This window comes from Lycorma delicatula, chromosome 7, assembly GCF_047948215.1.
Source record: "Lycorma delicatula isolate Av1 chromosome 7, ASM4794821v1, whole genome shotgun sequence".
Classification (NCBI taxonomy): domain Eukaryota; kingdom Metazoa; phylum Arthropoda; class Insecta; order Hemiptera; family Fulgoridae; genus Lycorma; species Lycorma delicatula.
This window is the reverse complement of record NC_134461.1, coordinates 58,963,232-58,988,119: the sequence shown is the minus strand read 5'-3', so window position 1 is coordinate 58,988,119 and position 24,888 is coordinate 58,963,232. Positions and strand designations below refer to the sequence as shown.

The 24,888-nt window shown below is 26.9% G+C and overlaps 1 protein-coding gene across 1 annotated transcript in view; it reads right to left on the bottom strand.

The window, feature by feature from the left end:
• Nucleotides 1-24,888, bottom strand: part of PsGEF (Protostome-specific GEF) — a 239,421-nt gene that overhangs the window by 3,707 nt on the left and 210,826 nt on the right. The window contains exons 28-32 of the mRNA XM_075371997.1: nt 23,314-23,449; nt 21,365-21,527; nt 18,269-18,508; nt 9,774-9,901; nt 8,371-8,581 (exon numbers count right to left, since the gene is read on the bottom strand). Coding sequence (XP_075228112.1) covers nt 8,371-8,581; nt 9,774-9,901; nt 18,269-18,508; nt 21,365-21,527; nt 23,314-23,449 — 878 coding nt within the window. The remainder of the gene's footprint in view (nt 1-8,370; nt 8,582-9,773; nt 9,902-18,268; nt 18,509-21,364; nt 21,528-23,313; nt 23,450-24,888) is intronic.

Below are 24,888 nucleotides of genomic sequence, written 5' to 3'. Positions count from 1 at the left end.
CAACGTTATGCAACCGCATGAAAGTCAACAATGCAGCCTCTCACCATCACAACTGTTTGAACACTGATTCACAAAGAGTACTGTTAGCCAGATCTAGCGGCAGCAGGTCGTACCAGCAATGGTTCGCGCGCAAAATTCAAATTCCCCAAACTTTTGGGTAGCACCTCGTATAGAAGAAGAATGGGAGAATGATGAAAAGGAAATTCTTAACTCAGTAGAAGCGAACTTATGTGGAACAAAGGAACTGGTAGACCTTGGAAATCAAAGGATATATTGAAGCTGATCGATCAACGTAGGAAGTATAAGAATGCTAGTGATGAAGAAGGTAAAAGGAACTATAAAAAATTAAGAAATATTTTTAAAAAGAAGTGCAAATTAGCAAAAGAAGAGTGGATTAAAGAAAAGTTTTCAGAAGTGGAAAGAGAAATGATCATTGATAAAATAGATGGACCACACAGGAAAGTTAAGGAGAATTTTGTGGTACATAAATTAAAATCTAATAATGTGTTAAACAAAGATGGTACACCAATCTATAATACAAAAAAAAAGGTTGATAGCTGGGTAGAATATATTGAAGAATTATACGGAGAAATGAATTAGAAACTAGTGTTATAGAGAAAGAAAAGGAGGTCGAAGAGAATGAAAATGAAGATACAATACTGAGATCTGAATTTAAGAGAGCATTAAAAGATCTGAATGGCAGAAAGGCTCCTGGGCTAGACAGGATACATGCAGAATTACTACACAGTGCAGGTAATAGATTATACAAACTGGTGTGTAATATTTACGAAAAAGAGGAAGTTCCGTCAGACTAATTTCTTAGTATGTAAGAGAATTTTATATGATGTGGGTATGAATGTGTATTGTCACTTGGGGAAGCTTAGAGAATTCTAAGTGAATTGTTGTGCATTTGATTTATAAGTTTGTATTGTTGATTGGTTAACCCAAGAAATTAATAAAGGTAATATTTTTAAGTAAAATATGTCTTTTTATTATATTTAATTCTATCCAATCAGGAGAAAAATAAACTTAAATAAATTACATTTCAGTTAATATTTATATATATATATATATATTCACATATGTGTGTGTGTGTGTGTGTGTGTGTGTGTGTGTGTGTGTGTGTGTGCATGTGCACGTGTGTGGATGTATGCACATGTGTTTGTTGCCATATATTTGATTTGTAACTTGGAATGTGATTTTTTCTACATTGATGTTTTTTATTGTTTAAATTTAATTTTTTCTTGTCCAGTAATGTATTTTTTATCCAATGTATAATTGTTAATTTCTTAAATACTACTTAATCTATGACTGTTTTTTTTTTTATTTTGGAAATTAGATTATTATTTTAGCTGTTATTTTTGCAGGTCATGAATTCACACTAATTTATGTGAATTTGCACAAGTAAAGAGAAATTAAATTATTATCTATTAATTTAATTTGTCCAGTGACAGTTATTCTAAATTCTTTTCTTCATCTTTCTTTAATGATGAGAAATGAATTTTACACCATGTAAAGAAATGTATATGAATAAGTGGGAATCAAACCTACCAGAATCTTTCAAATGAAAGATCAAAAGCTACTGATCTGCTACAGAGGTTGGTGGATCGATAAAAATTAATAATAAAAATATTTATGTTGGTGATTAATTTTTTTTTTTCAAGTAGGTTTATGCTGCAAACATGTGTCACTGATAGCAGTGACACAATTGTTTATATAGATAAACAATGTAGACAATGTAAAGAATGCATTAATACAATTAAAGATTGCAGTAATATAATTAAATAATTCATTAGTATTATAAAGAAAACATTATAACTAACATAAACAACAAAATAAATACAAAAGACAGGTTAGATGATTTCTTTGTTTAAGAAATCATTTGTACGATAAGATAAATCTTTGTGATAAGATAATTCTTTAAAAGAAAAATCATGAAGGTTTTTTATGTTTTCTTTCAATATTTTCTTAAAATTTGGGAAGGTTTATTGAAAAAAAAAATACTTACTATTATAGTAAATATCTTTTTCAAATAAAGAAACACAATGGTGTGAATATAGTGAAACTTCCCTCTAAGTACTATTATTATGTTCATCTATTGATATAATTTTGTAAAAATAACATATACACACACAAAGTTATACTCTGTATACATTTTCAAATCTTAAAAATAGAATGTAACAATAATAACAGAAATAAATTCTGAAGAAGATAAACATTCTTTGTATTCTACAAATTGTGAAACAATTAAAGGAATAGCATCTTGAAAATATATTTAGATTTTCACATCTTTATGTTAAGTAAAAACAAATACCAATAATCAAAGAAAAATTTTAATAAATTATTTTAATTAAATAATGGTGGGTGTAAATTTATTTGACTGAAAACTGACACAGTAATTGCACCTTTTTACTGATTGTCTTTGTAGTTAATGTCTTAAAAATAACAATACAACCATAAGTTGTAATACTCATAGTTATTATTTTTAACTGTAAAAATGATTGCATAAGAAACTAACAATGAGCTAAATTATAGTTATCTAGTTGTACATCTGGATTGCTGATAAATAAATAAGTGCACCTTAATAATGCGAAATAAAGACTGTGATATAGTGCAGTGCATTTATATAATTATTTTTTTAAAAAAGAAGAAAATTCTACATTAGCCTGTATATAAAAATAATTCATAACTGCAAACATTTAATAATGCTTGCAGTTATGAATTGCATCACAATTAAGTTCACTACTATGCTACATCTACTCTACTGTGTTAGGTTGAATAATATGTTACAAATAAAATAGATATATAGACTACAGCAACCAGTTTCTGTTATTTGTATTTCTACTTACCCAAAAATACTACTTACTAACAGAAAACAAAAGAAAATAATGATTACAAGGATGTTAAACATAATGGAAAACTGCTTTATCAAATGTATGTTCTTAACATTTTTGTCTCTCTCACTCTCTCCCTCTGTTAGTCACAGGCATATTGAGTGCTCCCTTGCACTCATCATCAGATCTGTGTAAGCTATTTTCTATTACTATTATTTATTACTATGTAATTTTATAATTCAATTGCTCAAGTATAATAATAATAATAAATTATTATTATAATTTATTAATGGTATTAATATTAATCAATTTTATTATTAAATTCTCTACAAAAAAAGTTCATAAAAAAAATGATGCCTTAAAATAAAGTAAATAAAAATAAGTAATTTATTTTTAACAGCCTCAAAATTATTTAAAGCAAAGCCATGCAAAAAAATGGCCAAAAGATATTACACATTAGAATCAAAATTTGTATATATTTTTATAATTTTTAGTTTATTTATTTAGAAACTTTGGTGCCTCACTAATTTTCCCATACGTACTACCTTAAATTACAGAAATGGAAATATTTTCTTTTCTGTGCTTAAATATATGTATAAATATTTTTTTCTTTGGATAGTTTTTCCTGTATAGAGCTAAAGATTTAGGGTTACAACAATAAAATTTATGTAGAAAATCTTCAGAATCTCCACTACTTCCTGATATATTCAATCTAAACAAAACTGATTTAATGGTTTAGCAATCACTGATTTAATGGTTTGTTCTTGGACAACATTATATGGTTTAAAAACCACTGTTTTGATAGTGGAATCCAAAAATCTGTTATGATCCATGGAAAACAATCAATAAACCTTTGCATAAACACATTTTTATGATGCTTTCATTTTGTACTTTTTTTGTATGAAAAAGTAAAAATTGATTATACAAATTTAAATTACAGTCATCAGGCCTTGGAAGGGTAATTTGACCATCACTAATGGTTACTATCAGCTGATACAAAGACTGGAGGCTGATAAAGCTTATTAACCATAGCATCATTAAGTATAAGAAATAGTTGATTTTCTCCTTTGAAATAAAAAAAAACAATTTCAAACTGACAATAATATGTTTAATAAATGACATAATATGTTTATAAATCAAAGTTAATGTACTAGAAACTCATAAATCTATAACATGCTAAAAATGCAATGAATAAAAAGCAAATTAATTAAAATATGTACAGTTGAACCTCTGAGACAAAACAATTTTTGTTAGAATGAGTTAATTAGAACTAAGCTCATTATTATGTTTTTGATGTATTTTGATGTAAATTTTAAGGTATATTACTTTTTAGACATGAATTTAGAGGAGAACATAATAATAGATGTTAAAATGCGATATTTTTCATTTTTCATATTACTGTTAAAATTATTTAGGAGAATATTTTTAAATTATTATATACCGGTAGACTTTTCTGCAGTTTTTTATAAAGAAAAAAAAATTATGCGAAGAGATATCTTCATAAATAGTTTTGAAGACATAGACAGTAGAAATTAAAAGCTTGAGCTGCAAAAATCTGTGTATTTATATATTTGATACAATTTTATCTTTGTCTATGAGAGTTAAGTGATGACAGAGGATACTTAATATTGAAGTGAATGTAATTAGTTATCATAATGTTGGATTAATTTGAACCAATGTTGTCAAATTTGCACTTCCATTTTCACTTAGCAATAACTTACATTACTTCATTTACTAACTTACATAACTTTCATTTACTTCCATTTTCTTAGCAATAACAATTAATGAAAGCTGTAATATAAATGAAGCAGCATTGCCGATGTAAATGTTACGTACAATTGAGAACTAGATAATCAGTATTAGGTGTTACATGTATTTAAAAGATGGAGATTTTCATTGTTTCATACCAAGGAGTATTTCAAACAACTTTATTTGATATATTTTCAATATTTTTTAAGATATTTACCAATCATTAACAACAAAAATTATTCTATTTAATCATAAATCATCAGGAGATAATTAAGTTTTACCTATTTCAAATGGAATGAAATTGTCAGAAGGTGAATGTTAAGTTGAATTATAAAAGAGACAGGTTTGCACTACTTCCAATATAGAATATCTTGAAAAGCATTTCAAATGGTAAAAATGTTTCTAATACACGCTGTGTGACATTTTTTAGGAGAGTTGAGAGAAGTGCTGAATTCTTGTGAAATAAAGAGATTGATTTGTCTTACAACATTAAAACCCTGCTGTAACCCATTAATCCATTTTATCATACTAAATGTGTCACAATCAATGTTATTATTATCATCATTAAATCACATTTCTACCTGAAATGTGAGATTATGTTGTTTTAAAATGGTGCCTTTTTGAATAATTGAACGATAATTTTATACTTAAAAAAATAAGCATGCATACTAATGACTGCTTAACATGATGTATAACTAAAAATTAGTCTGATACATGATTATATAAGATGGTAATCAGAATAAATGGAAAAATATTTGATTATTTGAAAGAGAATTTTCTGACAGTTTTTTCCAAATAAATTTGTTTGAAGTGTTTTTATTTTTGAAAAATGCATAGGAACAAATTTCATCAAAGATTTAGACAATAAAATTAACATGATCATAAGTAAACAAAAAAGTTTTTTATTACTAAAAGTTTTTTTCTTTTCAAGAGATGAATGATAAAAATTTATTCATCTTTATGAAATTCAAAATATAAGATGTACAAAACAAAAAATATTTTTTAAAAAAATATTGTGTGCTTTAACTTTTCTTCAACAAAGTTTTTGGTACAATATAAAATAAATAAGAAAATGATCAGAAACCACTTTTCAACAGCAGAAAAGCTGAACCTTACTTCAATAATTTCAAAAATTATTTCTGACAAAACAGTTTAACTTTTGAAATCAGAAGTTACAGACTAAAAAAAATGAGAAAATAACAGAAAACAATTTTTTGATTTTCAGAGGATGTTCTGGGATACTTTTGAAGAACTACATTGCTTGAAATTTCTTCTCATTGTCAAACTCAAAAATACTTATGCACTACACAGAAGAATGCATTGATTATATTGGTTAAATAAATTCAAACGGTTGATTGAATATAACTTTTAACAGTGGTTCCTCAATATTGAAATTAATAAAATGCTGTAGTTCAAATAAAATAAAATAAAAAGCACTTTATTCTATATAATTTATTTATTGCTTGACATTCCTTCTAATTCTCAAGCTTTCCATTTTTATTGGAAAATGAAATTGTGAGGAAATCAATCATTTGTAAGGATTGCAAGTTTGAAAATGAATGGAGAAATTATTTTTATTTATTTACTTTCATTATCATGTAATCATTAAAATTTATGTATTCTCTACTAGTAAAAACAGCCCTCATTAACCCTTAATTTGCCAAACCCAGGATGATTACTTGTTTTTGCTAATACTAATGACAAGCAAACTAGATCTGTAATTTTCAGTGTGCCGAACCCAAATCTATGTTATGAGTAATGAGAGTTTCAATTTCTGCCTAGAAGGGCTGCCAACAACATTCTATAAATATGACAGAATATAGTTGAATATTTATTTCTGTCAATTAAATCTAATAATTTTTTAGTATTTATTTACTAGCTAACTGTCGTTTTTAAACATGCTACCATAAAGTGGATTGCTGTTATTGCTACAGATATTAATTTTATTATTTTTTCCAGAATTAGATAGTGAGGTAGAATATATTCTATTTTGTGGGATGTTAGTTTTAGTAATTTAGTTAGAGAGCATTGAATAAGTATCTATCCTCAACAAAACAGCAAAATGGGTAAAGAAAAATTTCAATGACAATTATGATACGAAAATGTTTATTATATCTAATCAACAATAAACTTTAAAAATTTATGGTATAATTTTTTAAAAAATAGTATTAAAATATGAACATATCACAATCACTGAATTTCTGATCTAATACATAAAATACTCAGCTTGATGGTCAACATCAAAAATCAAACTAAACTGAGCAGTTAAGGGATTAATAAATTACTTTATTTACTATAATATATTATATTGTTAGCCTTACTTGCTCTGTAACTATTGGTTTCATCATTATTAAAAATTCACTCCTGGAATACAGTTCCTAAAGTTTATCGTAAATTTAAACAATCAATAAATATGCTTCAATCTAATTAACTCAAGTTTTAAAATCTCTACCAACTACTTAATAATACGAGTATTAATAATAATCGTAGTTATAAACACAAAAACACTTATGCACTACAGAAGAAAGCACTGACTATATTGGTTAAATAAATTTAAACAGTTGATTGGATACAATTTCTAACAGTGGTTACTTAATACTGAAATTAATTAAATGTTGTAGTTCAAATAAGATAAAATAAAAAGGACTATTCTGTATAATTTATTTATGATTATAGTTCATAAATGTTAATAAATTAATTTAATATAATCTTAATTATAATTAATTAATTATTTTTAGATTGTTAGTTTATTTTCATCACAACAGCATGTCAAACCATAAGTAGTGCAGTGCTGATGTCAAAAATTTCATTATGATTAAATTAAACTTATCAACAACAACAAAATTGGAAAGTTTGCTTACTTTCAGCATTATCATAATTTATTATTAGAGACTTCACTTTTGACAGTACCCAAATTTAGTAGTCCATTTTATATTTTGTTTTGCAATCTTAAATTATATAAAATGAAATGATAACATTTTAGCTTTTGTTTAATTTTAAAACAAATTTTTGCATAACAAGCTGGCTAATGAGAAGGTAATGTTACTTTTATATGAAATCAACACATTTCTTACAGTTTTTTCTTTAAATGAGTTCTTTAGTATGTTCTTAAAATAATAAATAAAGCAAAATTTCTTGTTTTAATCATGTCACTACTTTTTTGGCTGTACATAGGCAGCTGACCTTAAATAAAAATATTTATCTTATTAAATGAAAGGAAAAATGACAAAAGCAATCATTTCAGCTGGAATCATAATAAATAAAAAAATTAATAACACATACACACACACACACACACACACACACACACACACACACATATATATATATATATATATATATATATATCCAGATTAGCATATGATTTATAGTTGATTTTATTATTTTTTTTTTAATATTGACAATTGATTTTATTATTTTTTTTTAATATTGACAATTTACATAGTTATATACATTTTTTTCATCCTTATGGAGGATCAGAATAACTTACCCTCAGGAATAGAAAAAATTATTTTTATTTCTTTTGTGTGTATAGGTATGTACTTAACTTTGTAATTTTTTTTTAATTAACCACAATTCTGTGAAATCACCTAAACCTTGTTGAAAATTTAATATTTTATACTTTAATAACCATTTTTAATTATGCTTATTTAATAACTAATAGTGTGATCAAGTTCAATAATTGAGGAACCACTGAAAATTATCCTTTAGTGCGATAATAGTGAGATAGTGGAATTTGGGTAAGGATCATATAGGTAATTACACCGGGTAGTAATGCTGTGGTTACATGTTGCCGTTGAGTCTGCTGCTGCAGCTGATCTTGTTCTTGTTGCTGATGTTGTAATACTGTTGTTCCTTGTGGTGGTGGTTGGGCTTTAGCTGGTATTGTAGTAGGGATGTCATCGGTTGAATCACGACTAAATATTCTCATTAACCGGCTACTCGAACTAGATGAACTAGTTTGTTCTTCACTCTTAGTGCTTCTTAAAAATTTTAATCTGGAATTATAGAAACAACAATTTAAAAAAATTATTTAAGAGTACGTTATGTTTATATGAAGAAATTAAAGAAATAAGTTGGAAAGAACATCAACATTTTTGGTAAGGAAACTATGAATTCAATATATGTCAATTAAAATAAACAGAAGAAGGAAAATTATGGACAATAGGACAACATATATTATAACAAGGCTTACAGAATGAAAATTATTTTAATTCTTCCTTACACTATAATATACTTTAAAATAAGGAAAGTTTATAATTGTATTCTAGAATGTATTATGTTAGAACAGGCCTTAAATTGTTAATAAATAAAATATGTTGGATTTTTTATATTGTTTTTGACTGATATTTTTCATTTTGCTTTACATGATTCTGTATGCTATGTTGTACCAACTTGGACAAAAACTCACAAACACAATTCTACAAATTGACAGATAAATTACACATACACTTTTGTTTGAAACTGATTTTGACATTCTGTGTTGTTTATGATGCATTCAAAAAGTTCATACTTTAAATGGCACCATAAGCATCAGTAGTCCCAGTGAAATTCTCTGAAGAAATTAAACATAGATTTAAAGCTATACTACACACAAGTAAAGTCTTCAAAATTTTCACCTCAAAATAAAGTGTACTGTAAAATTTTTAAAACATGGTATTTCATGGATATAAAAAGAAATATTTTATTGTAAAAAAGGAGTGCCTTAAAATAAATTTACATTTTCAATCTAGAATGTAATATCTTTAAAGCTAATGCATATTTCACTTAGATAAATTTCTTCTCTCCAGATAAATATATTTCTTCTAAGGATAAAGCTTGTGTCTGTTCTTATCATTCAAAATACATATCAACATTATTATAAAACATTTTCTCAAGCAAATATACACAACACACTATTTTGGGATATCAAAGAACCAATTTTCAAAGTTATTTTTTCAGTAATATGGAATGTTTGGTATTATTTATTTAACATCATTTTTAATAGAATATCACATACTAAAACAATTTGGTTATATTATTTAGGTATTTATAAAATTTGGTTAAATTTAATTATTACAGTTAATAAAATTAAAAATATTACTACTCTGGAAAGGTCTAGCAACATTTTTCTCAAAAAAAGAAGATAAACAAGATATAATTACTTATAAAAGTACACAGAAATTTAATGATACATCTTATTTTACTTACAATCTATTACTTCTAGAATGTCTTGAATCAGCAGAACGACTCCTTCGTAAACGAAGTTTATTGAAAAAACCATGGTTAGAACTGGCAGTAGAATGAATTCTTGTTACACAACTATCAGAACGATTTCCCTTAAAAAAAAATTACTTATCTATTTAAACTGAAATAATGAAACAATATTTCTAAACAAATAGAGATATCAGACCAGTTTTTAATAAACTCGTACAGTATGAAGTTATTCTTAAATTGTTCTTTTACAATATATGTGCGAATTATGACAGTAATTAATTTTCCACAAATGATTTTTCAGTGAGCATAATTTCTAATGATTTATACATTGATTTTAAAGGAGTAAATATCTGAAGCAGGAAATTAAACTGTGTTATGCTTAACAATAGGAATGAGACAAAACTGGAAGAAGTAATCTACAATAAAGTGAAACCATTATTTTTTATTCATGCAAAGTATTCATTGAATTTAATGGTCATAAAGACATTTCATTCAGAGGTATTTTGTTTTGTTTCAATTTTTAATGGGACTGACTCGTGTAGATTTTAGCCGCTAAAATACATCAACAGGATGTAGAAAAACTGCATATAGTATATAATTTAACTGCAATCTAACAAATGGTGGTATACTAAATGTGGTTTTGGCTATGGGTATACTTCATTGTTACTATACATCTATACTTAAGTTTTAAGAATACTAATCCTTTAGACATTCAAAATATTATGGAATCATCATAATATAAGGGGAAGGAGTTTACTACTCAGGATCTCCAGTAATGGTTTCTAGGATAGCAGAAGCAGAAGGAAAGGCAGGAGGAAAAATATGCATGTTCAAGAACAAAATTCCTGCCATGTTAGTCATGAATGACAATTTAGGTTAATAAGAAGGTAATAGGAGTAGAAAATCCAGCTTTATCTTACAAAATTTTCAACAATAAATTTGTGGAAATTTCCTAGAGTCCATGGGCAAGCCAAAAATAAAATTATACTCTGGTAAGTTCTACCAAGGAAGCAGCGTTTCTACTGGCTGTCCCTTCTCAACTTTGCAGATGAACCAGTGAAGTAGCTTTCTAATTTATGTAGCACCTATCTAGATGTTAAAGGATCAAGGGTGCGTTGAGAAACTGTGCGAAACCAGTGTATTACAAAGTCTAGCTCAGGACTGTAGTAAACTTCAATATAAATTATTATACATTTTTATTCTTATTACTGAAATTTAATGATAATGAAAAATAAATACAGTAAAAAAATAAAATTGCACTTGGATTGTGAATAAATAAAACGTAGAAGAATAATGAAATTACTGGAACATAGGATATCAATGTACTAAATCATAATATTAAGTCACTCCAAATCATCACACTCTTTTGTATGCCAACTATATATCTGTCTATGGCTTTTAATAAAATACTTTCTCCTGTTCAGATCTGCTGCAAATCTCAGTTTACAATTTCATTTTTATATTAACGCAAATAATGAATACATCAGTTAGCAAATACTCCATGAACATTAAAATGAGATTAAATCTGAAGAAATATCTCTGAAGCAGTGCACCACATTTTGAATGTTAAACAAAAACAAAAGAAGTAAGGAAAAATATCAAAGGCATTTAAAATTTACAGCAAGACTGTAAACAAACCCAATTAGAAGTAGTTCCTCCATTATGACTTATCAGATATACCTTTTCTGAAATACTTCTCCTTCCTCTACCCTCACCCTTTCTTTATCTTTCGCTTTTTTTGGATAATTATCACCAGCACATTGTCAGCCACTGATCTGAGTTCAATTTGGCATTTTCAAGTAACTTGCTAGTAATCTCTTCTTGACTGTAAAGTTTTCTAAGACTGTAATAATTTATCTTAAAATGGTTAGAACATAAAATCTATGAAAATAGATTACTGGTTTCATGTAACAAATATGCCGTAGAAAGCAACGCAAATAAAGAGAAGTTCATAAATGAGATGGGGTAATGCAGTCCCCATAACTTAAAAAATGAAGTATACCTGCAAAATTAAATGAAACAGAAAACTGATTGTTTGATATATTTTAAACCACAAAATTTAAGTTAGAGACTGACAGATTAATAAAGAACTATAAAAACTGATATCAATAGATGACAAAAGAAAAAGGATAAACTGATAGATGATCCGGAAGGAATTTATTGAGGATATGTTAAGGAATATAGTGGAAACACATTGCTTTTTAAGAATATGCTCTTCAAGGGAAGAAAAATTTATAACATCTGTTAAAATGAAATTTCAGTACACCAATATGGTTTTTACAATTCTTAACTGAACCAATTAAAAGTAGGATTACTACATTTTACATGTTAAATATTAGATATTTTTAAATCATGCACACTCATGCATCATGCAAGAACTCATATCTTTATATTAGGAAGAAAATTCTATTAACAATAATTTACAAGATTACATAAACTATGGATGGTTGAACTTGATATGTGCAGCCTGTATTAATAGAGGATTGTAAATGAAATGGCAATCTAATTTACAATTAGAAAAATATCAGTTGTAATGAAAATGTCTACTTAAATGAATTAGTTTAAGGAATTAATCTGAAAAAAAGAGCTTATTACAAGAAAGACTACTAATTTTGATTTTAACAACTGGTAAATTTAAAAGCCCTAGAAAACAATATAAAGAATGAAACAGTAAAAGACCAGTTGTAAGACTCACTGACACATTAAAAAAGGGTAATTTTTTAATATAAGTTCAAAATTTGAATTGAACACAAAATCTGTTAATAAAATTGACTAATTTTATAGAATAACATAAAAACTAATTTGTAGAATGAATAAAAATTGGAAATAATATAAAAAAAAAAAAAGTGTCAATTTACAATGAATTAATTGAGTAATGTTAATATAAAAATAGGATTAAATGTATCAGTAAATGTTAAAAAAAAAAAATAGTAAAATAAAATATCAGTTTGAGAACTTATACTTAATGAAAAATGTTATAATCATGACTTAAATGTCAAATTATAACAGATGTTAAATATTTCAAATTTTCTGTATGTGACTACTGATGTAAAACTAGCTATGGCTTTGACATTAAAAGATAATAACATTGGGGGAACAATGCACAATAACAAAGTGTGAAAGTGATGATAATGATAACATTGATGAACGTTTTTGTACAAATAACAGTTTTTTAAAGAGATATTAGTTCTTACTAATATTAATATGGTTTCATGGTGAGCTATATTTGCTGATATTTGGTTGTTGACTTAAGAATTACATTTAAAATAAAATAACAGAGGTTTTGTTTTAACAAAAGTTAAACTGTAAAGCTAAACTAAGAAAAGCAAACATTATTCCTAAATTTTAAGAGGAAATAAACAAACACAATAAACCAGAAAAGTAAATAGATAGTTCATATGCATGTATACACACTAAGTTTCATAAATGTAATGGTTTTAGGCAACCTGACACAAGTCACAATGGCTTAAAATGATTTATTGAAGTTTAGTATTCCATTTCAAGGTTAATATGAAAAAAGGGATGTAGAGGTATGATTTCCTGTTGTTTTCCACTTAGCTGAATATGTAGTTGCATATCAGCATGGCAACCTCAGATTTTCACTCTGTTCACTACAGAGATTAGCTGTATAATGAAAATCATTACTTGCATAGAAATTAACTCTGATGGGTGCTTCTTATACCTTAGGTGCTTTACTAGTATCATAGCCATAAGAAAGACTGGCACAGAGAGAGTAAAGGAACAAATCAATGTAACCCTTTCTGTTATAAAATAATGCTTTATATTCAAGGGTCATTCAATAATTAAAGACACAGATTGCTTTGGAGCTAAAATGGTTTATTTAATCAATGTGACATTTTTTCACTTTTTAACGTAATCTTCTGCTACATTAATACATTTTCCCATCTCTGAATCAGATTATTTATGCCTCCAAAGGCATTATTATTTAAATATTAAAGCCTCCAAATTATTTATTATTTTTCAAAGAAATTTTTGTCTTGATTTGAGAGCCAGTTTAGCACATTTTCTTTGACATTGTCACTGGTACTTAACTTCTTACCATGCAGCGTCTCTCTCAGTGGATGAAACAAGTGAAAATCTGATGGGGGCCAAGTCAGGAGACTGTATGTTGGTGGTAAGATAATACTTCCAGATACAATTTGTCAATGATCTCTCAAGTTACCTGAGCTGTTTGAGGCCAGGCATTATCATGAAGCAGAATGATACCTTTGGACTGAGATTCAGGGCGATTTTTCAACGCTGCTGGCTTCACTTTGTAGATTATGTCATAGTAGTATGGGCTGTTTATTGTATTTGAATTGTTGGTGATAATGACATAAACTGTATAAACATTTATTTGTAATTTTTCAGTTTTAATCTCAACAGTAATTTGTCGGTCTTCTTGGATGAGAGAGTCTATGCAAGATTCAAGCACTGAAGTTGAAATTTTAATTGGTTGTCCAGAACGGTGCTTGTCAATCACTGAACCGTTTTTAAGTTTCAACTATCTTTAAGTTTTTCTATCAGCCTGTAAAAATTTCTGTTCATATAGCTTTGTCTATATTATTTGGTCATACAAGAATGAATATTAACTGGCTTTTCACCTTAGCAAAGAAAAAATGAATCACTACATGTTATTTAATTCACAAACTTCAAGAGGACTTGCCAGCATAAAGTGAGGTTATAAACAAAACTATTTTACTTGAACAGCTGATCAAAAGTCATCACAAGGTTACCAACTTACTGTTTTCAAAGTATTACAACCTCTTACCAATTGTTTTCCCTCCACAGCTATTTGTGTCTTTAATTATTGATTGACTCTCATATACTGTGTTTAATTCAAAAGGTGTTCATAAGAACATAGAATTGTTTAGTTGCCATACAAACACATTTATACATGATATTTCAATTTCACTATTTCTATAACATTTTTCTTTCACTTATTATTCTCATTTAGATAACTGTTTGAGAATAAATATACTCATAAATCCTGTAAAAATAATGTAAGAAGAGAAATACAACAAAATAAAATGAAAATGCTCATTCCACATGCAATAAAAACAAATAATTATTAATAAAGAACAAAAAAAAAACAACAAAATATAAGAAAAAAATTAACAAACTTATAAATGCAGGCAGAAATAATTTTTCCCTATATTATTTTTTTTTTTATGTATGAAGTAAATAAAAGGGAAAATTATGACACATTTTTTCATCAATGTAATATATATTAAAGATAATCTGTTAAAAATATTTTAAAAATGAATGTTTATTTTTAATTGCACATATTATACAATTTTCCTATTATTTATAAAAAACAAAAATAATAATAATAATAATAATTAGTCATAAAACTTTTCAATGAGAAATAAAGTTATTTAAATAAAAAGAGGTAGTGAAACCTAATAACATACCACTTGTAGTTTTTTTCTTTTTTTTAAGATAGTTCAATCATCAAATAAAGAATTAAGCATTCAAAAATCAATTTAAATTTAACCTTAAGTAAAAAAAAAAAAATGGTACCAAATTAAAATACACCAGCTATTATGTAGAAATATAATAGGATTTTGTTTTTTTTTTTTGTTTGGTGTTGGAAGATTAAAGACAACAGTTCTTTATAATAAGTAGAACCAAATTTATAATACAACATGGTCCAGTTAGTTATAAAAAATTAATAATTAATTAAAAAATAAAAATTCACAATAATTAATTTTGATATTACGATGGTCAATATCACTGAATATTTTTATTTTTTATTTGTATTACATCATGAAATACTAAAAAGTTAATTTTTTAACTTTTTAGTGTCGACTAAAACTAAAGTAGACTAAAATTAATAAGTCAGTTACTGTGTATAAATAAAGATCTGTAATAAATAAAGATTACTGACACCATAAAAACAGTGCTTTGTAAATACAAATTTGATACTTTAGGTTTTGGTGTTAGGTTAAAAATGTAATAAATAAGCAAATAATTAATGATTTACAATACTGAAAATGTAATTTATATCACACTATTTTTTTTTAAGTATTTGGATTAAAGTTAGAGATACTGTACTAAAGATAATTTGGTTTTAATGTAGATTTTGTACATTGACAAAAAACAAGTGGTATTCTTGCAATAAATAAGTAAACAAGAAAAAAGAAGTGTTTGAACAAGAATAATTAATAATGTAAGAAGTAATTTGTTTTTTCCGTTTATATTTTATAAGTCTACATTTATACAAAAATCTAAATATAACTAAGTCTAACTACAAACATATATAGAACCAAAATGAAAAAAAGAACACACCTAAAAAAAATTTCAGACTCCGTTGACAGGCAGATAGTTACTATTAAAAGAAGCAGCTGTAAAAGCATGCAATATTTTAAAGCTTGTGTCTGGTAATATTTTTCTACATAAGTTTATTTATTGCTTTTCCTTCATAAAATTTAAAAAGATAGGTATTTGTAAGCGATTATTGTAAGTTTAATTGAAGGATATTTTTTACAATAGTTTTATTGATACTTATAATACCTATTTAAAAATTGTATTAAACTATAAAAACAAATAAAAGAATAATCAAAAAGAAATGTTAAGAACAGTAAATTAAAATGTATATAAATGAATCAAACGATTCAATTTCAAAAAAAAAAAGAAAACATTATCTATTTATATTAAATAAAAAATAAAAATAAACATTTACAAAAAAATGTACCGGACCAAGCTAATGTACCTTTGATAACTCCATAGCTAAGAATGCTGGTAATGGATACGATTAGTACCTTGGAGATCATATAGCTTGCATATCACTTTAATGCGTTCCCCTTCATTCTTGGTATAACAGACTGTCCGAATGGAGGTCTCCGCCTGTCAACAGAGTCCAACCAGGCCCTGTCAACTTGGCCAAACTCCATAACTCAATTAATAGTTTTTTTTATAAATATGAAAAAATAAAACAAAAATAAGAAGCACTAGAAAATCAATAAAAAGAATGTCATCAAAATTAAAAAAAGAAATAAAAATAATTAGAAAAATAAATGTTTTCTTTGCATTCAGTTGCTAAAATTTGTTTTTATAGGTAAAATTTAAATTTTATGCAAAACTATACTACAATAACAAATTCAAACTATCAAGATAGAAAATAATAATTATTCACATTTTTTAATTTTATAAGATTATCTGTTTTTATAAAATATTTAAAAAATCCTGATATCATATTCATATAGAAATAAACATTTTTTGTTAAATTATTGTTACAGTAATTTAATCTGATTTATTTTGAATCAAAACTTTGAATTTAATAATAAATTCATATGATCTTTTTCCTCCAGCAGTTTATGATTAATAAATCAACTAAACAGAGCAAGTAAATTAATTTTACCAATTTCAGCAGATTATTATTTTTTTTCACAGAAATGACAAGCTGATGCCTACAGTTACATTTTTTTGTGATGAGAAATTAAATTTTATGGCATGTGAAGAAAATGCTAGGTCTACCTCAGGATTCAAACCCAGAACCTTCTAAATGGAAGGTAGGGAGGGACAACATTACCACACTGCCAGAAAAATCAGCAAAATTTTGTGAAAGGTTATAAGAGAGTATATAAATATCCTGGTAGATAAGAAATATTGAGTAATAAACAAAGCAGAATTCTAAATTTTAATGTTAATAAAGAAGGTTTTTCTCTGCATTAAATGATATAATTATAAAGCAATGCCAAAAAATTCTACAATAAAAATTCATCATATCAACAAAACGTCAACCTTAATTCATGTGTGATAAACATGGATGCTGAAGAAAGAGATCCAGATAAATAAAAATACTTTTGGAAACAATGTATAAAATCAGAAACTACACAGAAAAACTGGCCTTTACTACATAAGAGAAAAAAGGATGTCTAAACAAGAAAAATAATATAAGAACATCTTTCATGATCCAAGCAGTCAAATCAAAGATCCTACAACTAGCAGAAGGTTTAATAGACCATTAAGATAAAATAGAAACTAACATGAAATAACTAATTAACTAACATGAAATAGCAGTAAATATTTAATAGGAAATCTGATGAAAAGTCAAGAACCCATATGGTCTTTGAATTCAGTTTATGAATTCATATTTAATGAGATTTTTTCCAACACCATAGAGAAAAAGAATCTATTCTGAGAACCTATTTTTTTACAAATAAATATATTGTTACAAATGAAGAAAAATAATCTACTTAGGTGAATTTGTATTAAAAAAAGAATTAAAATTACACGCAAAAATTTTAATGAAGAAGTTTATTATAAATGTAACTGTACAGTTTTTATCATTAAACAGATGGTTAAGTTGAAAAAAAATTAGAGGGAAATACTGAATAAGATATGTTTGTAAAATGATCAAGGTCTTTCCAGCATTTATTATGATTATTAACATTGGAAAAAAATTAATTATATCAATCACAAACATTTTAAAAGTACAAAAGTAAAAAAAAAATCTGAATACAAAATAGATCTTGATAACTAACCTGATCTGTACTATAACTTCGTGTACATTCACTAACATCTGGTGAAGAACTTTCAGTGGTATACTCTTCATCTTCAACTAATGGCTCAAGTCTTCTTCTTTGGGGAAAACCTCTACTACCTACACCTGGTCCAGGTGTAGGAGGAACAATTGTCGTTGCTGCAACGCTACCCAATAATTCTTCCATCATTAACTGTTCTCTAGCATCATCTTGTGCAGTACCTATGGAATCTGTACTGTGCTGTAAATAAGAAGTACGTAATTGTTTTAATACATTTTTAAATTGTGTACATTCTACAGATGCAATAAATAATATTAAATCAATATGCTTAGTATTATCATTACGTGTGCAATACACTTAGTAAGTGTTGTTACACATACTAAGTATGCACATGCAGGGTTTCTATTGAAATACCACATGCGAGTTAAAATGGGATTTGAGATGAAGAAAGTAAAGAAACTGTTTTTCTTATAAATACTATTCTAAAAAAATAAAATTTTGTAGTCTTAAAATCATAAAGTACCAAAAGTTCTTGAAAGATCCATAAAGTGCAAAGCTTACATTGGCACAATTTTAAGAGTTTTTGAAATTACTGGAGATGACCACTTTAAAAAAAGAACGTATTGGCCATCAACTTGTTTTAAAGACTGGAAGACGTAATGTTGTCTCCTTTTTTTTAAGAAATTTCCTTGTAGGTTCTTCAATATAACCTTAAAATTTTAAGAACTATGGAATGGTGAGTTTTAGTGTAAGAGGTGATTTCTTAAATTAAATTAATTTAGACATGTGTCAAAAATCTTAACTAGAATTCTGTACAGAAGAATTGAGAGGAGAGTTGAAGAAAGTGTTAGGAGAAGACCAATTTGGCTTCAGGATAAGTATAGGGAAAAGGGAAGTAATTTTAGGGCTCAGATTATTAGTAGAAGGAAGATTAAAGAAAAACAAACCAACATACTTGGCACTTATAGACCTGGAAAAGGCATTCAATAACGTAGACTGGAATAAAATGTTCAGCGTTTTAAAAAAAATTAGGGTTCAAATACAGAGGTAGAAGAACAATTGCTAAGATTTACAGGAACCAAACAGCAACAGTAATAATTGAAAAACATAAGAAAGAAGCCATAATAAGAAAGAGAGTCAGACAAGGATGTTCTCTATCCCCATTACTCTTTAATCTTTACATAGAACTAGCAGTTAATGATGTTAAAGAACAATTTAGATCTGGAGTAACAGTACAAGGTGAAAAGATAAAGATGCTACGATTTGCTGTTGATATTGTAATTCTAGCTGAGAGTAAAAAGGATTTAGAAGAAACAATGAACGGCATGGATGAAGTCCTACGCAAGAACTACCTCATGAAAATAAACAAGAACAAAATGAAAGTAATGAATTGTAGTAGAAATATTGAAGATGGACCACTGAATCTGAAAATAGGAAGAGAAAAGGTTATGGAGGTAGAAGAGTTTTGTTATTTGGGAAGTAGAATTACTAAAGATGGACGAAGCAGGAGCGACATAAAATGCCGAATAGCACAGGTGAAACAAGCCTTCAGTCAGAAATATAATTTGTTAACATCAAAAATTAATTTAAATGTCAGGAAAAGATTTTTGAAAGTATATGTTTGAACCTTTGTATGAAGTACCTTTATATGGAAGTGAAACTTGGACGATCGGAGTACCTGAGAAGAAAAGATTAGAAGCTTTTGAAATGTGGTGCTATAGGAGAATGTTAACATCAGATTAGTGGATAAAGTGACAAATGATGAGGGGTTGCGGCAAATCGAAGAAAGAAGCATTTGGAAAAATATAGTTAAAAGGAGAGACAGACTTATAGGCCACATATTAAGGCATCCTGGAATAGTCGCTTTAATATTGGAAGGACAGGTAGAAGGAAAAATCTGTGCAGGCAGACAACGTTTGGATTACGTAAAACAAATTGTTAGGGAAGTAGAATGTACGGGGTATACTGAAATGGAATGACTAGCACTAGATAAGGAATCTTGGAGAGCTGCATCAAACCAGTCAAATGACTAAAGACAAAAAAAAAAATGGGAGAGAGTACTGAAGCTGCAGAAATGAATGTACAGGTTGACAGATATTCTTTACAGGATTATCATCATACTCTGTAAATACAGGAAAAGCTTGTAACAAAGAGGTGATAATGTGCGGTAAGGAGAAAATTTTCAAATTGTTATTTTAGATCCTAGAATATTTAGCATAAAAAAATACCAAACATTTCCCTGAGAACACAGAAAAGAGTTTAAAAAATTACAATTTTTAAAATAATAGTTTTTAAATATTCTTCCTAAAAATGCAATTTCAGTACTATGGAGGGTGTTTAGGACAGTGCTAATTTTTAGTTATCACTATAAACATCATAAGAAATAAAAACATAAAATATTGTAAAAAAACAAACAATGCATCATGATTTAGAAAACAAATAATAGCTTTTCAACCAAGAAGTTACACAAATGCTCAATTCTATCATATTTTAGTCTGATGACTAGCCTCTTTTAAATGATTTAGAATCATCTGCCAATTATTAGAATATTTAGTGGATTTTACTGATCTTTTTTTAACTACTCTTGTATTTTTAATGTTTATATTTATAAATAATACCTAAACATGTTTATAATCATTATACCTAATTAGCTCTGAATAATAATAATTTAATTATTAAATAGATTTTTTTTAAATTCTAGCAATAATCAGTTGATTACATAATCAACTAATAATTAAATAATCATTTCTCATAATTGTAGTTGCTTTACAAATAGTTTTCTCAATATAAACTGTCAAAATCAAATTTATCATCTTGTTAACTGAATAAAAAAAACAATGTATTAATACTTGAAATTTTAAATACCATATTAAAGAAAAAGAAAGTATGAAGAAATTGAAGAAAAATAATAGAAGACCTAAAGATTAGTTTTTGTCATTAAAGTTGATGTGATAAATACTGACCCAAAAACTACTTTGAAAGAGTGCAAGACCTATTTTTACTGAAATTTGTTAATTAAACTATTTATAAAATTTAATTAATTATTAATGATGTATTAAAAGCAAAAATTATTGTATTATTTTACAAATGTAGCACCTCAGTTGGGGATGCAAGCTCAGAATCACCACTAGTGGGAGTTCCCCAGACTTCTTCCCCTGATGTACCCCCAGAAGTTTCACATTCATCCTCTCCTGCTAATGTTGTTGAAGTTGCTGCTAATTCCTCACTTCTTGTTGCATCAGGCATTGGCCTTAAATATCTAAAAAAAAGTGTAAAAGATCATAATTAACCAAACAAGTTTTATTTTAAAACTAATAAAAAGTTATATGAACTTAAATTCAATTGAACTAAAAAATATGACAGCAAAATAAATTACATTAGCAGACTATTAAAATTCAAGGGATTTAATAGTTTTAACAAAATTTTTAAAAATCTGTTGATGTTGATAAAAATTCTCCTGCAAAAGTTTTAACTGAAACAGACAAACATCATTCTTCCCTATCTACTCTCCTTAATTTATTTATTTATTCATATATATTAACAAGAGGGAGTTACTGAATTACAGTTACCTTTCTTTTTTTGTGATGTGATGAGAAATGAATTTCATAATAAATGCAAACTGCCAAGGTTGACCAGAGTTAAACTTACATTATAGTTATTCATTAACTTTCTTTCTATTTTTAAATTTGTTGCTTTAGTCTCATAATAAATGAAATAAATAAATCTTTTATTATGACTGGTACATTATACAGATCACATCAGGTATGTGTAGGTATGCTACTCCATGGATAGCAAAAGGAATGTCCTAGTATATGCCTGGATGGATCAGGGGAAACCATGGCAAAAAGTTGATTAGCATTACAAGATGCATAATTAATGGGAATAATTAATTAATTAGGATTGATTAATTAATAGGAAAAAAAATGTGTTAAAAATCTATATTAACTATTTTAAATAAAGTGAAATAATATTAAGTAGGTGAAGATACTAAACATAAAAATAATTATAAAATAAGTTAATTTCAAAGACATTAATGAAGATTTTTTGAGCAGATATTTGTCAACATGTTGAATTGAGACGCAGATTTTCTGTAAAAGAAAAATGTTCACTGTATTTTAGATAAACTTTGCGAGATCTTTTAAATGCTTCATTATTATAAAATATTCTAATGAAAGTAAAATAAGGCCCTTTCATGTAAGGCAAAATATTGTGTTGAGTTATATGAAAACAGTTCTGAAGTCTGGTTTAATAGAAGGGTACACTGTTGATTTTTAAGAATAAGTAGTCTTTCTATTCTTTTTTTAGTGAAGAGTAATGATGTTCATTTAAGCACCAATTCTTGCGGTTAGAACAATAACACTGCTTGAAGGCCAGGATGTCACCTCCATTACAAAATACTTATTTGTGATTGAAAAATTATATTTAGTTTGGTGAAGAAAACTCAGAAAACTATTTTACTGCTCTTTTTACATGTACACTTGACATAAATAAAAAGATAAAAATATTTTTAAATATGAAGGAATTATATTTATTCTGACTTTATAATTATATATCAAATATCCAGAGTCATGTCGAAACAAAAGCTTCTCTGTGAAGGAACAGCTACTGCAAAATAAAACTTTTGCACTACTTTTGGTTTGCTTTTTTGTGAAATTTCATAATGAGGGTGAAGCAAAAAAAAAATGAATCATCAGCTAATGATTAAAACAGATTTGTACACAATCCTGACTTCAAACCAGAGGAGTTCCTGTAATGGTGCACTTAGAATAGTTTTTTGGTAACAGATTGGCACTTGAGGGAGTCTTTTATTTTTCTACTCAGTAATCATAAGAAAATCTAATAACAAAATTACTATGGTACTATGGTAGCAAATTGAAGAAAGAAAAGAAATGATTTCTAATTTCACAACAAAGGTTTCCAAGCAGTTATTTCATATCAATTTTTTTTCTGATAGCTCAAATAATTTTAACAGTAAAATTAAATTGCACCCAAATAGATATATTATTTATTAATTACTAATATTTTTCAAATACTTGCTAAATTACCTGTCAATAAACGATGAAGCCCCAGTATCTTCACCTAATCGTTCAAACAATGCCATTTTTTCAGCAACAAAATTTCCAGCTCTTGCAGTCCATCCACGAAGAGACTGACTCATAGATCCTAACTGACTAGTATTATCTGAAAAAGAAAAAAAAAGAAATGCCAAAAAAATAATTTGGCAAAGAAATACTTAAAAATAATAAATAACCACTTGGTTATGGTTAATCAAATTTTTTATAATATAGCAGAAAACTTTCATAACTAAACTGGTAATTTTTAAGTAAAGATGTATTTACAATTGGGTAAAGTACAGACAAACTTCTTCCACCTAAATTTAGTGTGTCTCTTTTTTAACGAATTATGTATCTACATATACAGGAATAACCTTGATACCTCTAAGTAATCTAATAAAAATAAAACCTTTTAGGTAGCATATTATATAACCCACCGTGTTGGTCTAGTGGTGAATGCGTCTTCCCAAATCAGCTGATTTGGAAGTTGAGAGTTCCAGCATTCAAGTTCTAATAAAGTCAGTTATTTTAACACGGATTTGAATACTAGATTGTGGATACCAGTGTTCTTTGGTGGTTGGGTTTTAATTAAGCACATATTTCAGGAATGGTCGAACTGAGACTGTACAAGACTACACTTCATTTACACTCATACATATCATCCTCATTCATTCTCTGAAGTATTATCTGAAAGGTAATTTTACTGGAGGCTAAACAGGAAAAGAAAGAAAAGGTAGCAAATTATGACACAATAGCAGTAACAATAATACTTGTCTATAGGCAAAAAACTGTTAATAACATAGTTCATTTTATTATCTATTTTTTAATTTATCTGTTGTAGTTTCTTCTTATTTTCTTTTTTTTTGTGAACAGCATTAAAGTAAATTTATTTGTTGTAAAATTTATCTCAAAACTAATAAAAAATCTAAAAATGTACTGAGAATCAATCAATGTAAAACGTTTGATGTGCAATGATCACAAAACCTTCTAAGTTGCTAAGGTCTACTCAGAGGTAAGAAATGATAATGTTAATAAGTTGGCCAAAAAATAATTTTGACCAACAAAATAATTTTTTTTTTTTTTAAATTAGTTTTTATTTTTTTTACAAAAATATAACTGTTGACTTAAGATAAAAACATAAGGATCTTTTTTTACATTTACTTTTGGACAACTTAAATTAACTTTTAAAGAGTAAATATTAAATGAATATTAACACTGCACATCAGTTTTTGTCAGTTTATTTGAGAACAGTTTTATCTATGGAAGTTACTATTATTATTACTTGGGTTTTAATAGCAAATGTTTTAGTAATTTTGTTTTTATCAGCAAAGTGACCTGATTGGTTTGGTTTGATGGTCCATTTCTTTTTTATTTGCTCATTATTTAACAGTTATTTATTTATGTAATAATATGAGTAGTGGTCAGTTATACTATATACTATTATTTCAAAATTCTCTGCTTGTGTATTTAAAAGAAGACAACTATTCAGAATTTTACATATAACAGCAATTTAACTGTTAGATATGGTTAAATGATGATATAAACACTGAAACACTAACATGTCAG